Source organism: Phoca vitulina, unplaced genomic scaffold, assembly GCF_004348235.1.
Source record: "Phoca vitulina isolate PV1807 unplaced genomic scaffold, GSC_HSeal_1.0 scaffold20, whole genome shotgun sequence".
NCBI lineage: Eukaryota > Metazoa > Chordata > Mammalia > Carnivora > Phocidae > Phoca > Phoca vitulina.
The window spans coordinates 37,146,763-37,164,422 of NW_022589723.1; the positions used below are offsets into that span (position 1 = coordinate 37,146,763).

General features: G+C 47.2%; 1 protein-coding gene across 10 annotated transcripts in view; it reads right to left on the reverse strand.

Annotated features, from left to right (window-relative positions):
• Positions 1-17,660, reverse strand: part of PARP6 (poly(ADP-ribose) polymerase family member 6) — a 61,336-nt gene that overhangs the window by 20,995 nt on the left and 22,681 nt on the right. For 5 of the 10 annotated variants that reach the window (XM_032417020.1, XM_032417018.1, XM_032417022.1 and 2 more), the window contains 3 exons: positions 13,829-13,908; positions 13,376-13,439; positions 13,143-13,227 (listed from right to left, as the gene is read on the reverse strand). In XM_032417020.1, the coding sequence (XP_032272911.1) occupies positions 13,143-13,227; positions 13,376-13,439; positions 13,829-13,908 (229 nt within the window). Of the gene's footprint in view, positions 1-5,999; positions 6,196-11,695; positions 12,802-13,142; positions 13,228-13,375; positions 13,440-13,828; positions 13,909-17,660 lie in introns of those variants that run through there. The other 5 variants (XM_032417023.1, XM_032417024.1, XM_032417025.1 and 2 more) reach the window with 5 other exon arrangements.

Consider the following 17,660-nt stretch of genomic DNA (forward strand, 5'->3'; position numbering starts at 1 on the left):
TCGTGCATTTGCATACGGAACAGGGTATAGATGAGAAGCAATTTTTAGCTGAAGTCCCTTCTACCCTCAGCAGGCTCGATAACAGACAGCAAAGTCTAGCTTACCTGGTTACATAAAACAAAATGAGCCCACTCGCAGGTTCAGATAAAATTCCCTTGCTTTTATTTATTTGGGGCTAAACCTAAGGGACTTCAACTTTATAAGCAGGAACCTCAAGTTCTATTTCAAACTCGAGTGTGAACAGGGCACAAAAGCAGATACAAAATGGGCCCACTCCCCGCCCCCCACCAAGGACCACAGCTCCAGGGCAGAAGTCCCAAATCAGAGAACCTTCAGATGCCCTTGTTTGACCACAGATGCTCAGAGCAGAGAAGTGGTTTCAGCCTAAAGGAGGAAGTTTGGAAGAAGCTTTTGTTGTCCTGTGTTAGGATGCCTCCTTACTAGGCTTAACATAATGAGGCAGTGTTTTAGGGCATGATAATCATACTCTGGAAGCAGTGAGGGACTGGGGACTCTGTATGTAGTTCAAGGCCCTTCAAAGTCAGGTACATACAACCAGGACCGGTGATGGGCTCCACAACGAGGTGTTCCAGCCCAGCATTCACAGGAGCTCACCCTGCATCACGGCTGGAAGGAGGGGGGGGAGGGAGGGGGGAGAGGAGGCGGAGGAGGGAGAGGAGGCGGGGGAGGGAGGGGCGGAGGAGGGAGGGAGGGCAGTGCCACCTCTCCAAGAACAGACCTAGTTCGAATGACTGGTCTTCCTACAGTGACCTTCACAGGTCTGCTTCTATTCTGTTTTACTTTGAAACAAAGAAAAAAAAAAAGGAATATTAACATCTGTATTTCTACCACCCAGAACTGACCACTAACCTTTAGCCAGAATTCCTTTAGACTTAAAAAAAAAAAAAAAAACTGTTAGAATTTTGTAATTTTCCCTCCATCCCCAGATCCCTCCAACCCTTCCACAGCCCCTCCCGAACTTTGACACCCAACCACTGTCAGGAATTTTGTATCCTTCTAATCCATGTAAGTGTATCGATATCTATGCTGACCCCTATGATATTGTTTTTCTAAAATGCCGTAAGTAGAATACTGTACACATAAACATCTTGCTTTTTTCAGCACATTTAAGATCTATCCAGTGGGGACGTAGATCTAGTTAATTCATATGAACTGCTATCCTGATCCATTGCACAACTAGATCATTTATTTATGTGTTACCTTACTGGCTGGCCATCCTCCCCCCATTAAATCAATTTTTCCCCTATGAATCAATGCAGTAAAAACTCTCCTAGTACATGGCTCCTTGTGCAAGTGTGAGCTGCTATATATACCCAGAAATGGAATTCCTGAGTCACAGGGTATATTTATTTTCTATGTTACCAAATATCGCCAAATTGCTCTCTAAAGTGGTTATATCCATTTACAACTAATGAGGGACGTGAGTTCTAGCCCTCTCACACCTCTGCCAACATTCAATATTGTCAGAGCTTTAATATGTTCACCCTCCTGATAGGTGGTATTTATTCATCTGCTTTCTAATGTAATAACAAAAGAGGAATACCAGATATTAAAAGTCTCTACTTCCCTACCTCTAACTAGATCAAAACTCCCAGGGCTCCTCCAAAATGCCCATGGTTTTGTCTCCTGTACCATGACCAACTCACTGACTGCGTAATTCTTTTGCACTCATCACTGCAAACAGGGAAGACACCAGTTGTCTAAAATTCAATAAATACTAGCTGTAGGTTGATTTCAAAGGCTTGGAAGGAATGGGCTCCTTTCTAGAGAATTTTTCAGACTGCGTCAGCTAAGCTGCCACTATCGTAGCTGGTCTTGGCATCTGCCCCCCATCGGGGCCCCTGCCTAACTTTCCAAACATAGCTTGCTGGCGTCAGTAAAGAGAGGCTTAGAGCTCCCCAGAAGCTTTGCCTACGGACAGAAGAGGGAAGGTAAGTCTCAGAGGCCGCAGGAGGTACTGCAGCCAGGCTCACCCTCCTACGTGCAGACAGGCACAAACCACTGTAGGGGCGGGGCACCACACCACTTGATGGCCCTGCCACCCTCCCCTCCTGAGCTGAGAGGCCCAAAGGCCCACCAGATGTTGCACACTGCCACTCGCTTGGCAGCCCCGCTCACCTTTCCCGAAACAGCTTCTTTAACGAAAGCCCCAAACAATCAGGCCATTCATTTATCTAGTCTAAGGCTGGCTCTTGGTGAAAAATCCAAGTTCCCAGAAAGTGTGCTAGTATTAAGAACAGTCTTCCTTTAGCTCTATTCCCAGCTGTCCTAGAATTGAGGTTTAAAGTGATGACTCACGGTCCTAGAGGACTTTAAAAAATTTTTTTAAGTAATCTCTGTGGGTCTCAAACTCACGACCCCAATCAAGAGTTGCATGCTCTACTGAATGAGCCAGCCAGGTGCCCCTCCTCTAAAGACCTCTTCCCAAGTAAATCACTTCTGTATCTCCCAACATCCTCAACAAGGTTGCAAGAGAACTCTGCTCACATAGGTGACTCATCCTTGTGCTGTGCCAACTGAGATTTGACTGTGGACGTTTAGAATGATTCAGAAAGAAAATGTCAGATGAGTCATTTTCCCGTACCCTGAGCTCAGTCTTAGCTCTTGGCAAAAATAACGCATCCTGGGGCGCCTGGGTGGCTCAGATGGTTAAGCGTCTGCCTTCGGCTCAGGTCATGATCCCAGCGTCCTGGGATCGAGTCCCGCATCGGGCTCCCTGCTCCTTGGGAGCCTGCTTCTCCCTCTGCCTCTCTCTCTCTCATGAATAAATAAAATCTTTAAAAAAAAAAAAATAAATAAATAACGCATCCTGACATGCCTTCATACAAGCTGAAGCAAATTAGAACCAGGGTACTGTGAGCTGATAATGCTAAGAGCTGCTTTCTAGCTCGTAAGGCATTTCCTCATTTCTTCCACTGCCTCAACATTAAGAAACACACAGCTTTAAGAAATAAAATGGCTTTTCCTGTGAACCACCCCCCCTTAATGTCACAACATTCAAGGCACAGAAGCAACTCCTATGAGGTGCTAGGTCTGTTTGGAGTCCCAGCTACCAAATTTGCCAAGTCACTGGCAAATTATTAGAGACCCAATAATGCTTGTTGTTAAACTATGAATTCAACACTAAAATTATTTACTCCTAATGCAGTGCTTAAAATGAGAGCAGCTATACTAAGACAGGAAGAGACTAATGTCCATTTATTTTGACTTAAGTCCAGTAACTCAAGAATGAGTTCAAGGACATTCTTTCAGTCATTGTTTTTCATGACCATGACAGGGCTGCCATGTCTCAGGAATGCAGGTGCACAGACTACATGACCAGGGCACGGGGTTCTGCCATGCTGTGCCTAAGCTCTTAGGGCAGTACAGACAGCTGGGGCACCTGGGCAACCATTTTTCACTTAACTGAAACCATTTTTAACTTGGGGAAAATGCATGCTTCACTATTTGACTCACTAAATGGAGAGAAGGGACTTTTTAAACCTGCGAAGACCACAATGCAGTTTCCCACTCACCCAACGAAGAGAGTTCTCTCAAAAGCAGAGAAGTTGAAAGGTTGAGTCATCTTCCCCCTGGAGGCCCCCCCACCCTCCCACAGACCTGGTGATGGGTTACATACCCTTCCCCTCAGGACAGCCCCACTCCATTTCCCAACAGCATCGTCAGGCAACAAGAGAGTAAATTATTTGCTAACAATGCCACAGAGCAAGAGTCCTGACCTAGGATATCCTCTGTAGCCCAGGGAGTGGCCACACCCTCAGTCCTGCCAAGAGGCGGCTACTGCCCCTGCCTCCGATCCTCACACTTACCACCTGGCTGAGCAAATCCTAGAACTCCACCTGGAGCAGGTGGGGATAGTGTGTGCAGATTTCAGTTTGGGGGTTACAAGTTTGTTTCTACTCTTACAGCCCAACACCAACTACTGGAATTCTGGCCCTCCTTGCCTTCCTTTGTCTACAGGTCCTGATCCTCGGGAGACCCAAAGAGCCCCTGTAGCAAGCGGAGAGCTGCAAGGTAACATTATTAGTTACTTTGTAAACACTGTGCACCAGGATCCCTTAAGTGATTGGTTTCCAGGAGATGTCTGGTACTTAGAAACCTGACTAAATAGTTAATCCCAAGATTAACTCTGAGTATGTGTTTGGGGATGGCACGGAGAAGATGAGCCCTCATCCTCCATTACAGTTTAAGTAATTGTGCTCAGTGACGAAAGAATACATCTGGAGCCATTTCTTCTGGACATCTCACTTAGAGATTAGGCAGTGCGGAGAGTATTCACCATATATACATGTAGGTATGCGTATTAAGTAAGCGATCCTTTCAACGATCCGGGGGAAATGTTACTCCCAGTTCACAAATGGGAAACAGATGTCCTGGGGCTGAATTCCCTCCATCATTCCCGTATATCCATGAGTCAAACCCGAATCTAAAAGCCTGTTAACTTCCCAATGCTTCTGTCCATCATGCCTGGACCTTAACTATCAGACTCATGTGTACAGGAGAGGATCAATGTCCTGGGTTTGAAGAACACGGATAAAAAGTCAAGGAATGCCTTTCCATGACTGGGACTTTTAAACAACCTTCACATTGGAAGGTACTCCTCTGCTTCAAACCCAGTGTGTGATGCCACCTTGTGCGGCCTTTCTCCACACACACCCCCCCCCCCCCGCCCCAATCCCTCACCCAACAGGAAGCGGTCCCTTCCTCGCAGCACTTACCACTGGTAACTTTTATGTTAGTTCCCTAATCACATCATGTTGCGGGCTGTGACCTTTCTAGCCATCCCCCCTCCCCAAAACAGCTTGGCACAGAGAGATTTTATTGAGTGAACGCGGTACGTGGCGCCAAGCTCTGGACATACTTCTACTCTGCCTATAACCTGCTCCCACCCACCCGAGACCTCCGTGTTCTGCGATCGGGGAGCCTATGTTCAGCGAGGTGAAGCAGAGGCGAGCCTGCGCTGGTCCTCCGGAGGGGCGGGGCGGGTCCCGGGCCGCTACGTGCAGCCCCGCCGCGGCGGGAGGGAGCCCGGCGACCCCTTCGGGGCCAGTGCAGCGAATCCGGGGCGGCCTCAAGCAGGAATGCGCCACAGAGGCAACCACCCTCTCCTCCCCGTGCAGCAGGAAGGCCGAGGGTTACGTAATCTTCCAACTGCGTCCCGGGCCGCCGCTGCATCCCCCGGCCGCACGGCAGCCGGCCCTGCCCATCCGCAGACCACTGCGATTCGGGCGGTGAGCGCCGGGCGCGGGCCCGGGGCTCCAGGACTCACCCGCTGCAGAGACGCGGGAGGCGGGGGATGCAGGCGGACGTGACCAGGACGGAGGGGAGGGGCGAGGACCCGGGCGGAACGAATCAGAGAGCGGAGGAGAGGGATGCGGAGGAGCGGACGTGACCAGAATGGAGGGGGGAGGGGCAGAACCAGAGCATGAATGGGGGAAGGGGTAGGCATGAGGGGGGACAAGGACGCGGGAAGAGCACACGACGCTGAATGGAGGCGGCACGGGGGAAGGGAGCTGGGGACGGGTTCCGAGGAGAGGTTTCAAGGAAAGCATCAGAATCAGGGGGACACGGCCAGGTTGAAGACGGGGAGGGGGAATGGTATAGTATTAAGGGGCCACGGGAGGAGGCGAACAGAGGAGCGGGGGCTGGAGGGAGGAGAGGAAGGCACCCGATGAGGAGGGATTACTGGAAAGAAGTGATGATGGAAGCAGATCGAGGAGGCGAGGATGGGACCAGAATGGGAGTAAGCATTGGGGCAGGAGAGCGGCGGCTTTGGAAGAAACAGGAGCTGGGCGTCTGGGGGCTCTGAAGAGCAGGCCCTAGGCGCGAGGTGCCTTTCTCCTCTCTCCCGACCCCACCGGGTGCAAGATGCCCGGGAGCCTGCGCCGGCCCGGGTGTGGGTGCCCTGAGTGCGCAGGCGGCCGGGATTCCGCACTGGCTGGGCGCACGGAGCCGGGCCCGGCCTCTGCCCCGCTCACCTCCGGCGCGGTCCCGCTCGAGCTGCACTGCCGCCGCAGAACGGTCTTGACGCTCGCGACGCGAAGCTGCTGTGCGAGAGTCGGCCGCCTGAGCCCCAAGGTTATCCCCGCTGCGGCCGCCGCAATCCCTCCGCCGCCCCGCCCCGCACCCAATCCTGGCTCCCGGCTCGCCGGGCCCCGCCCCTCCGCGTCCTCGCCGGGCACAGTCACCTTCAAGAGGAAGTGCCGCGGAGCGGAACCCTCCGTCAGGTTGCCCTTTAGGGGAGGACTATATTCCGTGGCGGAAGGACACGTTACATAAAACTCGCAGCTTTGACGCTCTGCGCGGGCCAATGGGGAAGTGGCAAGGCGGCAGGGCCCGCCCCAGGAACTCCGGAGACCTCCCTCCCAGACCCCCGGGCGCCGGGGCTATCACCTGTTGCTGCCAACTTGGGGAGTGCTGGACGAGGGCTCTTCTCTTGACCCTTGGCCCAGGCTGCCCCAACTGTCCTGACCTAACCGGGCAGTGCCCAGATTTATGTATCTCCGGGAGCATTCCTCCAGCCCCGTCCCGCGACTCCCCATACCTCCGGGTGCCCGCCCCGGCACACACCTCGGAAACTGAGTCACACAGGAAGTTAGGGAGCCCGAGTTGGGATCAGATGGTGGGGAGAGATGGAGACTCGTGGGATGGTTGGAGGTCGCCTTCGGAAGGGCTCTAGCACTGGAGCGAGGGGAGAACTAGGGAGGGCGGAGTGTACATGGAGCGGGAGCGCGAGGTCTTTTTGTTCTTAGGGCTAGAACAAGGAAGGACAAGTTGGGGCCAGGTGAATACTTTAGTTGGGGCTGGAATCCTGCAGAGCGTGCCTGAGAGTAGAAAGCGAATAGAAGGTATTAATATTAGTGCAGAACTGACCATCAGGAAATGTCAGAACGTTACAACCAAAAAATCTGCAGGAATCAGCACTTTTGTTTTCAACCTTATGTATTTAAATCAATATCGTTAGAGCTTTCCTTACATCTTTCTCCAAAGTATTTTCCGATTCCCGGTGATTGGTCAACAACCAGTGATGACAGCAGTTATCAATGAAGCAGCTGTTAACTCTTGCCTTCATTAAGCCAAGTTTTGAGAACAGATACAATGTTGCCTCATTAAAAATCGTTAAGACTATTCTCTTGGGTCTTTCCTTTTCTCGGAACAGGAGACCAATGGGTGTGACCTGCTAGAGAGACATCTGCCTTGCAGGGGAATCACAGGTCTTTCATTCTGCTTTCCTGTTGGTTCAGATAAGATGGGACCAGAAAGTGACACCCTAAAAGTAAGTTTCTGTTTGCGATAGAATCCTTCAATTTCTTCTGGATGCTTTTTCTGGTCCCCTTAGTTGTAGATAGGAAGTTGGTTGGCCCTGAGCTAAAGATGAACTAAAAAGAGTGGTGGACAACACTGGGGCATGGGGGTGTCAGTGAAATGGCCAGTGCTGGACTATGTTGCATTTAAGTTCTAAGTCTAGATGTATTCCCAAGATTGAAATGCACATGTATTAAACTGAAGAGTCATAAAAAAATGCCATCCATGAAACTCTGGCAGAGACTAATCCAGCATATCCTTGCTCACATTTAGATGCATAGTGAAAATTTGTCACATGGAAGGTGACTGTCATTGTTTTGCTGAAAAGCAGCATAATATACAAGAAAGTTTGGATTCCATCTTAGTTCCAATTCTACTCACTAGTTCTATGACCATATCCTACTCACTGGCTCTATGACCAGTTCCTTAAAAGTAAATTGAAGACAATTCCTGCTTCATAGGATGGGGTTTGATCAGATGATGTATGTGAATGAGTACTGCACGGTGCCCAGCAGGCTTCCCCTTTTTTGGGAATTGACCTTGTGGAGGATGGTCCTCTTGACTAGTGCCAGAACATCCTTCTGAATTCAAGTAACTGTTTGCCTTCACTTGGTCATCCTGAATCTCCACTCCTTTGACCCGGCAACAAGTAACCTCGAGGCTACATGAACCTGGGGGTGGGGGAACTGAGGCAGAATACAGACCCCCCCCAGAAGCTCCTCCCCTAGAGCCAGTCCTTCCATTATGCTCTCTGACCTGGCAGGATGGGAGGGGGAGCTGCTAGATTCACTAGACTGGGTAAGAGTGAGGGAATAGATTGCTGTATTACCTGTTTGGATTCATGGCCACAGAACCACAGAATCAAATGGTCTAATTCTCGAAGGTCATTTGGAGTCCCTTGATGGGGTAAGCGTGTCAGCAAATGGTACTGGACCCAAATCCCTGGGGTCCAAAGACAAGCTTTGCCCTGGTGAAGAGGGTGAGGTTTACAGGCTTTACCATTACATGAACTCTGGGCCTGTCTGAAACGGCAGTGTTATTTCTCTTTCAGGCCAATACAGATTTCCAGGGCAGTCCATTGGCCCTGAATGTCCGATTTAAAGCAGAAGTGCTTATCACTTTGGACTTTATATGCCCTTTCCAGAGCCAGACAAGTAGACGTAATTTATTCTATGCCTTCCTTCGGACTCCCAAGAGCCCTTCAGGCTCACCAGGGTGGCACAAGATCTTAATTCCAGAGTTCCCCCACAGAAAACTCCTGGAAGAGAAAGTTGGGCTTTTCAAATTAGGGATAATGAGAGAACAAGTTGTCTGGGAAGGGGAAGGCTTCATGTAGGAAGAGGCATGGAGGGTTGGTTAGGATAGAGATGGGTATGGGAAGGCCATTCCAGGGGATAGGAAAGGTAAAGAATGTTTTCTGAATGCAACTTTGTATCTACGTCCCCCCTCCTGAGGAAATGCCCCATCAGCACTTAGAAGCAGGAGGGAAGCTTGAGGAGTCCTTGTTCATTCCAGTAGAAGTACTGCCTCATCAAGGTGACCCTGTCAACCTACGTCACCCATTGCAAGTCTTTCTCTAGCCCGTAACTGTTAGGGCTCACAGGACAAAGTCTCCCTAAAGTACTTTAATCCTATTCACCAAGCCAGTCCCATGGAAGCCCTGCGCTCTCTCCTTTTTCCCTACAAGTGTAGCCATAGCTAGGCTAGCTAAGATGTTAGTGGGATTGTAAGCAGACCCTATCCCCCAAAGTAACCGGAGATTTGGAAGACCAAGAAAGGTAGCAGTTAACAATGGATTAAGTGACCCCTTCCCCAGAAATTCCTCCTGCTGCAATTCAGTCAAACTTTTTCCTTGGCACCATACCTCCAGTCTTCATCTCCACGCTCACTGGCTACCAGTAACCTGACCCACTTAAGTCTAGAAAGGACAGCTAGAACTAAGGAGACTTTGGTCTCTCTCCTAGATAAAATATTTTTGTAGGTAATGCTTTAACTTAAAGGATGGCATCATTGGCCCCATTGGGAGGGGGGCATGGAGGGGGGAAGTGGTTCTGAAATCTCTGTGGAAAGTCCTATACTCCAGAGAGAATGATGCCCCTTCAAATGAACTGGAGCCGACTTTTATTCCCACCTTTCTGGGGAGGGGCGCTCTGAGGGAATTGTGTGACCATGAGGCTTCCTCCCCACCACTCTCAAATTGGTCCCAGAAGCTGAGATATCTCCCAAACCTCCATGTCAGAATCCATCCTATGAGAAGCTGTTAAGTAACCCAGTTATGACTCAGCACCAGACTCTTTCCTCCCTCTCCCCACTGGCCAGAATGAAAGGCAGAACCAAGCAGAAGGCTCCTCCTCTATGGATGGCCACATCCTCACCACATACTGAGTCAGGACCACACCCTGCCTGTATGGAAAATTACCATGAGAAGGAAGAGGAAAGTTAAACTCCAGGGGTTTTTCAGAGTTCTCAATCCAGAAATCATAGCCATCTACTCTCCACCTGGAACTAATTGAGGAAGATAGTTCTTTCTCTGGCCCTAGCCCTAACTCAGCATGTCAAGGTCTAAATGAACTAAGGCTACTTGGGCCCAGGACTATGTGAAAGATAGGAGGCCACTGTCAACCTGTGTGTGCAGTATTTGTACTAGCCTTGGCCTCTGTGAAGAATGAGCTCTGGTTCAGACCTGGCTTTCACAGGCCCCACCTCCCCACCTCCCTGGTAGGCAGGCCTGGGTCAGAGAAAGAGGCAATCCTCCCTCCACTCTTCCTCCAGGCTGTGGGAGCATTCCTCCCCAGAAATTCAGGGCCCCACCCTGCAAGTTCCCTGCAATGAAGGCATCGTTGTTAGAGAAGTGCCATAGGTTTTAATTAGATTTGTTTTATATCAAATAGGTTTTAAAACTTTTCAGATATGATTATGTATGGCTTTCAAACTGCTTAGATTCAGAGTCCTGTTGCTTTTATGTGGGACACTATAAAATGGTGTATTTAAGGTCATTACAATCTTATTGGCATAAAAAAGACATTATGTATATGCTGTAAAAAAAAAAAAGTGACACCCATGAGACTAGCTCAGATATTTGAGTTTTTTCCTGGTCATATATACTATCTGTGCTTTACTTCTCATTCTATCTATTGCTAGTACTTCCTATAGCAGATGCCACTGATAAATTATAAGAAATGCTTACAACTGAGAAAAATCCATTAGCAATTTCTGAAAACTGAGCAAAAATGTTGCTATATCACTGGAGTGGCCAAGAACCTAGGCTGAGTTGCTGGAACACCTGTGTGCGCAGTCTGAGAACCTCTGAGGAATTAAAACAATGGTTAAGAGCTCAGGTTCTGGAGTTGAGCAGTTCCCTGGTTAAAAACCCAGCACTGCCACTAACCAGGTGTGTGACCTCAGACATGTTATTTAAGATCTCTAAAGAAAACCTATCTTCCATCTTTGTTATCAGGACTAAATGAAAAAATGACTTGTAAAGTGTGAAAGGCTATCTAGCCTAGAAACAGAATAACAGTTCTGGAGTCAGGTCACCTGTTGGTCACTAGCTGTGGAATATGAGTAAATCACTTATCCTCTGTGCCTCCGTTTTCTCACCTACAAAATGGGAATGCCGGCCCCTACTTCATAGGCTTGTGCAAATTATATTAGTCCATACATGTAGAGGGCTTATAATGCCAAGCACACAGTAAGCCAAAGTGTTAGCAAATTATTAAGGTGTTTACTAGTATAATGCCCAGCACTTACCTAGTAAGAACTAAAAAATGTTAGCTATCTCTAATACTATACAGATGAGCTCCTCCTAGGAGACAGGAATTTCAGTCAGGGTGGGCTTCCTGATGGGGCCATTTACTTAGTGGAAGGGTATTTCTCCTAGACCTGAAAACAGAATGGGACAGACAGCCTTAGGAGACTTGTAGAGTCAGAGTGTAACAGTCTTGATTAAGAATGGGTGATGAAGTTTAAGAAAAAGTTCCTAGGGGGACAGACCTTAAGAATGGTACTTCTATGTAAGGCAGGTCAGGAACTACAACACAGGTAAGGTACTCAGGCAAAGAAGGTTATCTCCAAAGTAGGGTGAAGGTAATGAAAGACAATAGGTGGTGTTGGGCGGACGCTGTAAATCAAGAAGCTATAACAGAGGGGCACCTAGGTGGCTCAGTGGGTTAAGCGTCTGCCTTCGGCTCAGGTCATGATCCCAGGGTCCTGGGATCAAGGCCCGCATCAGGCTCCCTGCTCATCCAGGAGCCTGCTTCTCCCTCTCCCTCTGCCCGCCCCCCTGCTTGTGATCTCTCTCTAATAAATAAAATCTTAAAAAAAAAAAAAAAGGCAGCTGTAACAGAATAAGAAGCCAATACTTGAAAAGCCAGCCTTGTTTAATGTTTTTTGTAACCTCTGTGCTTATTCTTATCTATTTTTCTTCATTAATATTTCATAAAATATTTGGCAATGTCCAACCTGTCAGAGAACTAACTTAGGGTTATAGACACATGAAGCACAGCCTGAAAGGCCAGAAGTAGGTTGGCAGTGGGAATTTCAATGAAACAATTAGGTCTCCTAGAAACAGCTGTCTTTTCCTGTAGAATCTGGATTTTGTTTTATCAAGGGAGGCTGCATTTCTTGAGATGTCAAATTAGAGACCAAGCCAACTTCCTGTACCTTTCAGCTATCTCGCCCTCACCTCCCTTTCCCTAAAGAAATAGTTGGGAGGAAGAGAGAGGGGCCCAACCCCTGAGAGAGCAAGGGAGAGTGGCTACGTTAAATGCAGAAAGAAGAGAGAGGTCCTAAGGGTAGGAAATCTGAGCTGCTTTGGCCTCAATGGTCCTTTTAAATCTTGAGGAACAGGCATCAGTGGTATTCTCTATCCTTCTGAGTTTGTGTCATCTGCACAACTGATAAGTTTCCCTTCTTTATCCAGTCCACTGAAAAAAATGTTGCCAGATCTGTAGGACACTGCACTAGATGGACTCAGCTTTGACTCCACCCAACATAATTAGTTCCAACCCTGAGGATATGCCACTCTCCCCACCCAACACCCCATTTGGGGGCTTGGGGCAGGTGCTGGGCCAAGGCTAGTCAGACCACAGTGATCATATCCAGTCCACAGCACCTTCCATTTTATTGTTTTATTTACAAACAGGGTGAAGTCAACTGGGAAAATCAGGAGTAGGGAGTCAGTCTGGGCCATCCAAATGTGGAGTGGTTCCTGGGTCAGTCTCCACCATGAAGGCTGCCTCTTCTATCCTTTTCCTGCCCCTTGGTAATGGCCCCTTGATTCCTCAGGGCAGCCTCGCATGCTGCTCCTGAGCCCTTGTATGAGGGCAGATGGATCCTGGGGGAACAGGGGTGGTACGAGGGCTGGGGCCCCCTCAGTTTGTGTAAACCTGAGTTCCGATCACACGCATGATTTCCTTCTGTATCTTGGGGTCCTGAGTATTAATGTTGGCATCGCCCACCTGACCATCCTCATATCTGCCAAAGATAGGGCAAGTGTGAGCATAAGGGGGAGAACAATACCAGAATAATGTCAACCAGTGGAATTATATTTGGAGTTGTGGCCATCCCATCCCAGAACTTAAAAATCTTTCTTGCTATTCTTCTGGGTGGAAAAGATTCAGCTTATCTCGTTTCCTTTAAACAGACCTTGACCTATACCCATCCCCATCTTCCACAGGGAAAATTCCAGTGCCAGCTCCACACAGGTAGCCAGGGACAAGTCTTGGATGACAGAAACAGACTTTCCCAGTAATCACACCATCCCACCCCCACCCTCATTCCTCAGAGTGAGCCCCAAGGTACCCTCCTAGACTTACACAAAGAAGAACCGTGTGCAGACATGGTCAGACACAGGGCACACCCAGATGTTCCCATGCTTCTGGAGGTCCTTAGATGTAATCACTGGGAAAAAGGGGGCCAGAAGTTATAGATATAATGCTTAAGTCACACAGTCCAGGGAGGGGAGGGAAGACATGATGTGTCAACAACACCCTTGGCTGGATCATAAGGTTGGGGACACAGAAAAACAGGGACTGGGTGAGCCACGTACCTTCACAAAGTGCTATACAGTTTAGATTCCGACTCTGCAGGAACCTCGACTGAATGGATCGGGTCTGGAAGAGAAGGAAAGCAGAGCCAGGTGGACTGTTACAGCTTTACCTAGACAGCACGGTTAGCTGCTGATGGCTAGGGGGGATATCTGGGACTCCCCAGACACCACCTCGCCCAAATTTGCTTTCCCATAATCAGTCTGGATGAGTCCATAGCTTCCATCTTTACATTTTCATGTCACTGCATTTAAACTCAGTCTCTGCTTTCATACTTATGACTGAGGCCACATATGACTCTGGAAGTTTCTTCATCTTAGAACATATCTGATTCCTTCAAATGATCTGCAAACTACCCACCTCCCCAACCATCTGTTTCCCCATCCATCTCTGTAGCCTAAACTTATCCCAGGAGAAGGGTTCTGCCTCACTAGAGCAGTGCCAACCAATAATACCTGGGGGATGGTATTCATCCTGTTATATCTCTGGACCAGCTCATCCTTGGAGGGCATCCTGTGCTGTCCTTTTCCCATTCCTGTCACAGAACAACAAATCCAGTTCACTCACCCATTCCTCAAATATTTACTAAGGTGCATACTAAGTGCCAGGCACTGAGCTAGACATGTAGTGAATAAAACAAACAAGGTATCTGCCCTGACACAATTTAGTCTGATGGAGACTAGAGCAAAGAACAAGTAATTACAACACAGTATGGTAAGAGGTGTAATGGGGAGAATCTAGAACAACGTGTGAGCTACAGGAGGGGAACTAGCCTGCTCCAGGGGTTTGAAGAAGGCTTCCCAGTGACAGCTAAGAAGAACTAGTTAAATGAAGAGGAGGAAAGTGTTCTGGCAGAGGTAACAGGACATGGAAGTCCTGGAGGAAGAAAGCAATGTGCCTTAGTTTGTATGGAGCATAGTCAATGGAAGGGGAGTGACAACAGACGATGTGGAAGCTTTAAGCTAGGTCAGATCAGGCAGGCCTTACAGACCATGTTAAGGCAACTGGAGTTTATCCTGAGAACATCAGAGAATCACTAAAAGGCTCTAAGACAGGGGAGGAACACATGAAATGAGCCAGGAATGAGGGGCCCAGGAAAGTGGTATCAACACCTTGGATCAATGCCAGGTTGAGCAAAATGAGTGAAGAGGAAGCAAGCAAAGCGAGTTAGATCTGCTCTAGTCTCAAAGTTACATAGAAAACTATGACCAGAGTCACTTAAAAGAAAAGGCAGAAAGCACAGCAGGTAAGTGATGAATAATTTTCCACAAGTAACCACAATGGCAACAACCTTAAGAATCCTGCTTACTTCCTCAAGTCTTTGAGGAAGTGGTGCCAATTCCCTCGTTTCCCCCCTACCTAAATCCATAAATCCTCCACCATCCATATCTCCCAGTGAATAGCCCTATTTATAACATTTATAGACTCCTTCTAGATTTTTCTTATTTAGATACAAAACAGTGCTTGTGTGCCCCTACTCCCAACTGTTTTTGGCCTGTGACTAAGACTTCAGTCTTTGTACTAAGCTTTCTCACAGGCCCAGCCTTATCACAGTCGTGTGTGTGTGTGTGTGTGTGTGTGTCCCCTTCTGTTAGAGAGGGAGATGGATGAAGATGGGAAATGATGCTATCACAACAGGCCATAAACCCGGCCTCACCACTCCATCCTGCAACTTTCTATTACTAATCCCACTCTGCTTCAATTCTTGGTTTTGTGCTAGCCATGGTGCAGGAGTGTGGATGACTGGACTGACATTCTTCACTGCTCAGGCTGTCAATTCATCATGCACTTACACTAAAGTCCCATGACAGATTTATGGCCTGAACAAAACTCAGGGCAAGACTTAAATTAATTTCTTCCCCCTACAGAACGCTTACCACCCCTCTATTTCCACTTTCTCCATTAGCCTTAACTAGGTTTAGCTCTGAATCCAAACATCATGACCTTCTCATCCTGGGTATTTCAATGCAAGATTCTGAGTGAAATTCCCACTCAAGTTCTACCCCAGAGGATAAGAAAGAACAATCTGTTTTCTATGGCTGGTCTTTGAGATGGCCCTTATGATACAATCCAAATCCTGTCCCATCCCAATCCTGTTGCACACTGTCCTGTCCATATTGACCCAATGATCTTCTGTCAGTTTACCAAGACCAGAACCTGAGAACATGGTGGCTAGCATAATCCCTTGATGTTTTGTGTCCAGAGTACACACATATCAGAAGTCTCTAAACAGAACTAAACAAACAGATGATTACCATCTTCTTTCTCACTGGCCCTCATTATAACCTGCACACAATGGCCAAGTCATTGGAATAGAGGCTCCACGAGCCAAATGGATGGTCTCTATTTATACCGGCTCCCAGAGGGCACCGAATGCCACAAAACTAAGGATACCCTGAGGAAGAACAGAGAAAACCAGAGCTAAATAGGGTAGATGGAAACATATAAGAAGACAGAGTTGGCTAAATGCTAGAGTAACTACAATAAACTGGACATTTGTACACATCTCACATGATAGACCCTCACGTATCTTTGGACCCTCAAAGACACAGTCATTCAAGTAAAGCCTACCTGGTCAATCCAATAAAGTGATAAGAAAACTGGCCTAGAAGCTAGGAGGCCTAGACTCCAATCCTAGCTCTGCTACTCACAGCTGTGTGACCCCAAGAAAGTCCTTTAACTTCTCTGTATGAGCTTTCCTAACTGTAAAGTAATAAAGGACTGGATGTAACTCTAAGAGTAAAATCCTATGCCATTTTGTATCCATAATCAATGGACCTTTGCAAGAGGGAAAAGCATGGTGCCATATGATGTTTTTATGTAATCAGGAAAGTAATGAAGAAAGATAAGGGGTCAACAGAGATTCCTGGCTCCATATGGCAACTAAAGGGATTCAGGCACTTAGTAGTAAACAGAAGCCAGTGAGAGAGGAAAGAGGGCGGGAACAGGGAGAGAACAGACAGGAAGCAAGAATTCTGTGGGCACCAAGAACCAGAAGAATCTAACTCAGAAAATAAGAGCTTAATAAGGGAAGCTCAGGCTTGGACAAAGATAAAAACTGAGAAACCTGGACAAAGAAGCCAAAAAGACTACCCCAACACAACCCCTACTTTGCACTGCAGGCACACAGAGTAAGATTCATTCACGCATTCAATCAGTATTTATAGTGCACTTACCCTGTGTGGATTCATCATCAGGTTTGGTTCATGACACACTATCATTAATTTATTTATTCATTATCTATTATACCTATAGACCCAACCTATAAACTAAATCCAAGAACCAAAACATTACTAGTGACTTACACCTAACTATCTGCCTCTTCTTGGAGGTAACCACTATCCTGAAATTTCTTTAGTTTTAGCATACACACATACACACATGCACCTAAATGTTTAATTTTGTTTGCTTTTGAACAATATAAAAAAGACATCATTCAGTAGTGTTCTGGGCTTGTTTTTTTTTGTTTTTTTTTTTAAGATTTTATTTATTTATTTGAGAGAGAGAGAAAACATGGAGGTGGGGGAAGAAGCAGAGGGAGACGGACAAGCAGATTCCACGGTAAGTGCAGAGCCTGACATGGGGCTTGATCTCACAACTCTGAGATCATGACCTGAGCTGAAACCAAGAGCTGGACGCTTAACCGACTGAGCCACCCAGGTGCCCCTGGGCTTGCCTGTTTTAAAATCAACTAATTAGGGCGCCTGGGTGGCTCAGATGGTTAAGCATCTGCCTTCGGCTCAGGTCATGATCCTAGAGTCCTGGGATCGAGTCCCGCATCAGGCTCCCTGCTCCGCGGGAAGTCTGCTTCTCCCTCTGCCTCTCTCTCTCTCTCTCTCTCTGTCTCTCATGAATAAATAAATAAAATCTTTTTAAAAAATAAAAATAAAAAAAATAAAAAATAAAAAAAATAAAATAAAATCAACTAATTACTAAGATTTTTCCATATAGTTGAGAGCCACTGTTCATCCATTTTCATTGCTAAATAATAATCCACCCTGAGAATATACTAAAATGTATTTATCCATCCTCCTGATAATCTGATAATGAGCATTTGGGTTGTTTTCAAGATTTGCTATTGCAAATGGTATTGTTTTGAACATTCACGTACACCTTTGGGTATATGTAGGCAGGAATGAAAATGCTGGGTGGCTGGGATAAAATTTTTCAGCTCTATGAAATTTAACACCAAATTATTTTCCAAAGTGGTTATACCAATTTATATCCCCATTAAAAATAAAAGAGATCCTGCTGATCTACAACTTCTAGAACCATTAAAGGTATTAC